Source organism: Notothenia coriiceps, unplaced genomic scaffold (assembly GCF_000735185.1).
Source record: "Notothenia coriiceps isolate Sejong01 unplaced genomic scaffold, NC01 NC01_scaffold00007704, whole genome shotgun sequence".
NCBI classification, from domain to species: Eukaryota; Metazoa; Chordata; class Actinopteri; order Perciformes; family Nototheniidae; genus Notothenia; species Notothenia coriiceps.
In genome coordinates, this window is record NW_011340405.1 from 556 (window position 1) to 3419 (window position 2864).

At 40.8% G+C, this 2864-nt stretch overlaps 1 protein-coding gene across 1 annotated transcript; it reads right to left on the minus strand.

Annotated features, from left to right (window-relative positions):
• Nucleotides 1–531: 531 nt before the first annotated feature.
• Nucleotides 532–1729, minus strand: LOC104944243 (origin recognition complex subunit 1-like; the record flags this gene model as incomplete). Its single annotated transcript, XM_010769754.1, has 4 exons — nucleotides 532–633; nucleotides 1070–1179; nucleotides 1265–1508; nucleotides 1622–1729. Coding segments are annotated over 4 exons (564 nt in total), but the record flags the coding sequence as incomplete, so codon positions are not given.
• Between the last annotated feature and the right edge of the window lie 1135 nt (nucleotides 1730–2864).

A 2864-nucleotide genomic window follows, 5' to 3' on the forward strand; every position in this document is an offset into this window, starting at 1 on the left:
ATGCACGTCCCATGTTTCGTCTTTCTGCTTTGATCCTTATTTTTTTCTGGCCAGCTCAAAGGGAAGGTTGTTATGGTGAGAAACCTAATTGCTGCGATGCACTTTTATAATAAAATAAATATTTTCATCTACATTTTAAATTCATGGTGTGTTGCATTCTTTGTTTATAACTGTAGATATTATGGAAAATCATGAAATTTTTTGAGCTTGGGTCCCTTAGGACCACAACATTTCTGTTTTGGGTCTCATGCTGAAAAAGTTTGGGAACCCCTGGTCTATACGAACTGTAGCAGATACAACCCGTTTTGTGTCCGTGTGGACTAAGACTGTGCCCAAACGACTGTTGCTGTACGAAAACCGAACCGAAACAAAACTTGCAACAAAAACATATACTGTATATACCTTGGTGTGGGGAATGGATCTTATAGAAAGCTGCCATTTGAAGCAGAGCCACTATTTTTCTATATAAGTGACAGATCTGGGGACTTGTCAACTGTGGGACCAAAGTCAGGATTGGGATCTGGATCTTACCCTCCTGTGCCGTCAACAATTTTGCTCTCCACAAAGCTGTAGATGTCCTGAAACTCTTGCTCTCTGCAGGGAAGAGACTCTGGCACTGAGGACACATGCAGCCTGAAGAGACAGATTGATTCACATTAAACATAAAATAATAAAATAACATTAACAATAAAATACAAGTTATTCATGTTCAGTTAACTCCGCAGATCATCTGCCAGATGATTAACATTTAATCAAAAGAAAACTTGAGAATTTACTAAGAGGATTAAGTGGAAAAATAATTGGTAATTTGTTTGATTTACCATTTTCTCAGCAACTTTATAAAAGGTAAATTCATGGCATATGAGCTTACTGAGTATGCAGTTCTGTTTCATGGAAAATACTTTTTGCTTTGGCGAAAACAAAGAAATTGAAGACATAAACTTAGGCAATTTTGGGAATTTGCAATAATAATAATTTACAAACATTAAACTATCCAAGTAATAATATAATAAATCGACGAATGAAATAAATTCAAACATTGACCATGTCAAATGACGTTGCATCACACCTCAGTCTAGCCTCCTCCAGAACATTAGCAGGCTGTTGGGCTGGTCTCAACCTGCAGGGGATGCTGGGAGTGGCGTGGTGAGGAGTCCGTGGTGTGCCGGGTGTTATCTGCTAACGAAGTTAAAAGAAACAAGGTGAAAAAATAAAAAAACAGTGAAAATATTCTGTCTTTTGGAGATGTTTCCAGGACTTGTACCTTCTTGTTTGGAGTTGTTCGCGGCGTTCTGGTAGAGGTGCGAGTTCTCTGCTTCAAGCGAGGAGTACGACAACCTGCCGCAGTGTGTCTGCCCTTTTTAACCAGCACCTCATTAACGCTATACAGCCCTGCCTCCTTTTCCCCACCATCATCATCCTCACTGCTGCTCTGGAGTTCCTTTTTGGATGGAACAAACTCGTCCTCTCCGTCTGAGTTCAGGTCCTGCTGGTCGTCCAGAAGATTCCTGATCGAACAGACAGTGAAGCTTTAGTACTCATAAATCTTCCAGGATAATACATTAATTGATTAATCAGGGCAATGAAAAAAACAAAAGGATGACTTGCTCTCTCCACTCACAGCTGTTTTCTGATTCGAGAGGACACCAGCTGGGCCGACTTTCTCTTGGAGCTCCTCGGTGTGGCGGTGACCGGCAGCATCGGAGAGGTTTCATTATCCACTTCAGCACTGAACACATCAACAGCGTAAAATCTGTCATATTTTAATGGTTTGGTCAGACTTCCAATAAGCAGCTAACACAGGTTTCAGGTAGGACTCTAACGATACACTAATCTCACGATACGATATGATACACGATATTGAGCTCACGATACGATATATATCACGATATTCAGCCAACGATACGATTCGATACGATTCGATATAATTACATCATTTTCTGAAAGACTTTAAAGGGACAGTGTGATTTTGGTGACATCTTGTGAGTGTTCCATTGACTTGGATTGAATTAATTCAACTGAAAACTGAAAGCATCAATTATACAATATATGGCTCTGACTAGACAGAGAGTCTACAGCTTGCAAATGCTGGACAAAATGACTCAAAAGATGTGGTTAGAAAATTTGTTTCATTTATTGAAACAGTGCCAACTGTAGTTTACAAGCCTTTGAAACGTAAGTACATAAAGTGCAGTATCACAATGGACAATGGAGAATTAAAAGGTGCAGCAGGTGGCCTGTTCTGAACAGATTCGTTTACAGCATTTTTAGCTTAACACAGAATATGAGGTAGCCAATAATTCAAGTCACTAAGAACAACATTTAATGTAAAATGTACCTGCCAATAATTCAAGTCCAAAGGAGTAACATTTAAGCCAAAAACACTAAACAGAAAGGCTCCTCTCTACATAACTGCATCTACATTCTCTTCAGATTTTTGTTCAGGAATATAATCTGATCAACGTGGTCTGGGAGAAGTGCACTTCTCTGAGCAGTGACGATGGCCCATTCCCAAACCGCCCCCTACACCCTACCCCTCCGTTTGCGCGTAGACGCGGAGGGTCCGCCTACGAGTGTGGAGCGGTGTGGAGGGGGAGTGGGCTATCAAGCCCTCAAACAGCGAGTCTGCAGCGGTGCTGACTTGAGACCGGTCTCTACCTGACCGGAGTCGCGCTGTGTGTGTCCGCTGCTGTCAAGCTGTTAACAAGTAGTTCCAGCAAACATCCACTGATAAACTGCGATGTTAACAACCTCATGATAACCTCATATGTTTTAACTTAGGATCATACCTGTGTTTAGTCTAGAAAAAGGTAAATGTGTGCATTTTATTATAAAGTTGTGTATATTTACAGACCGTTGCAAAA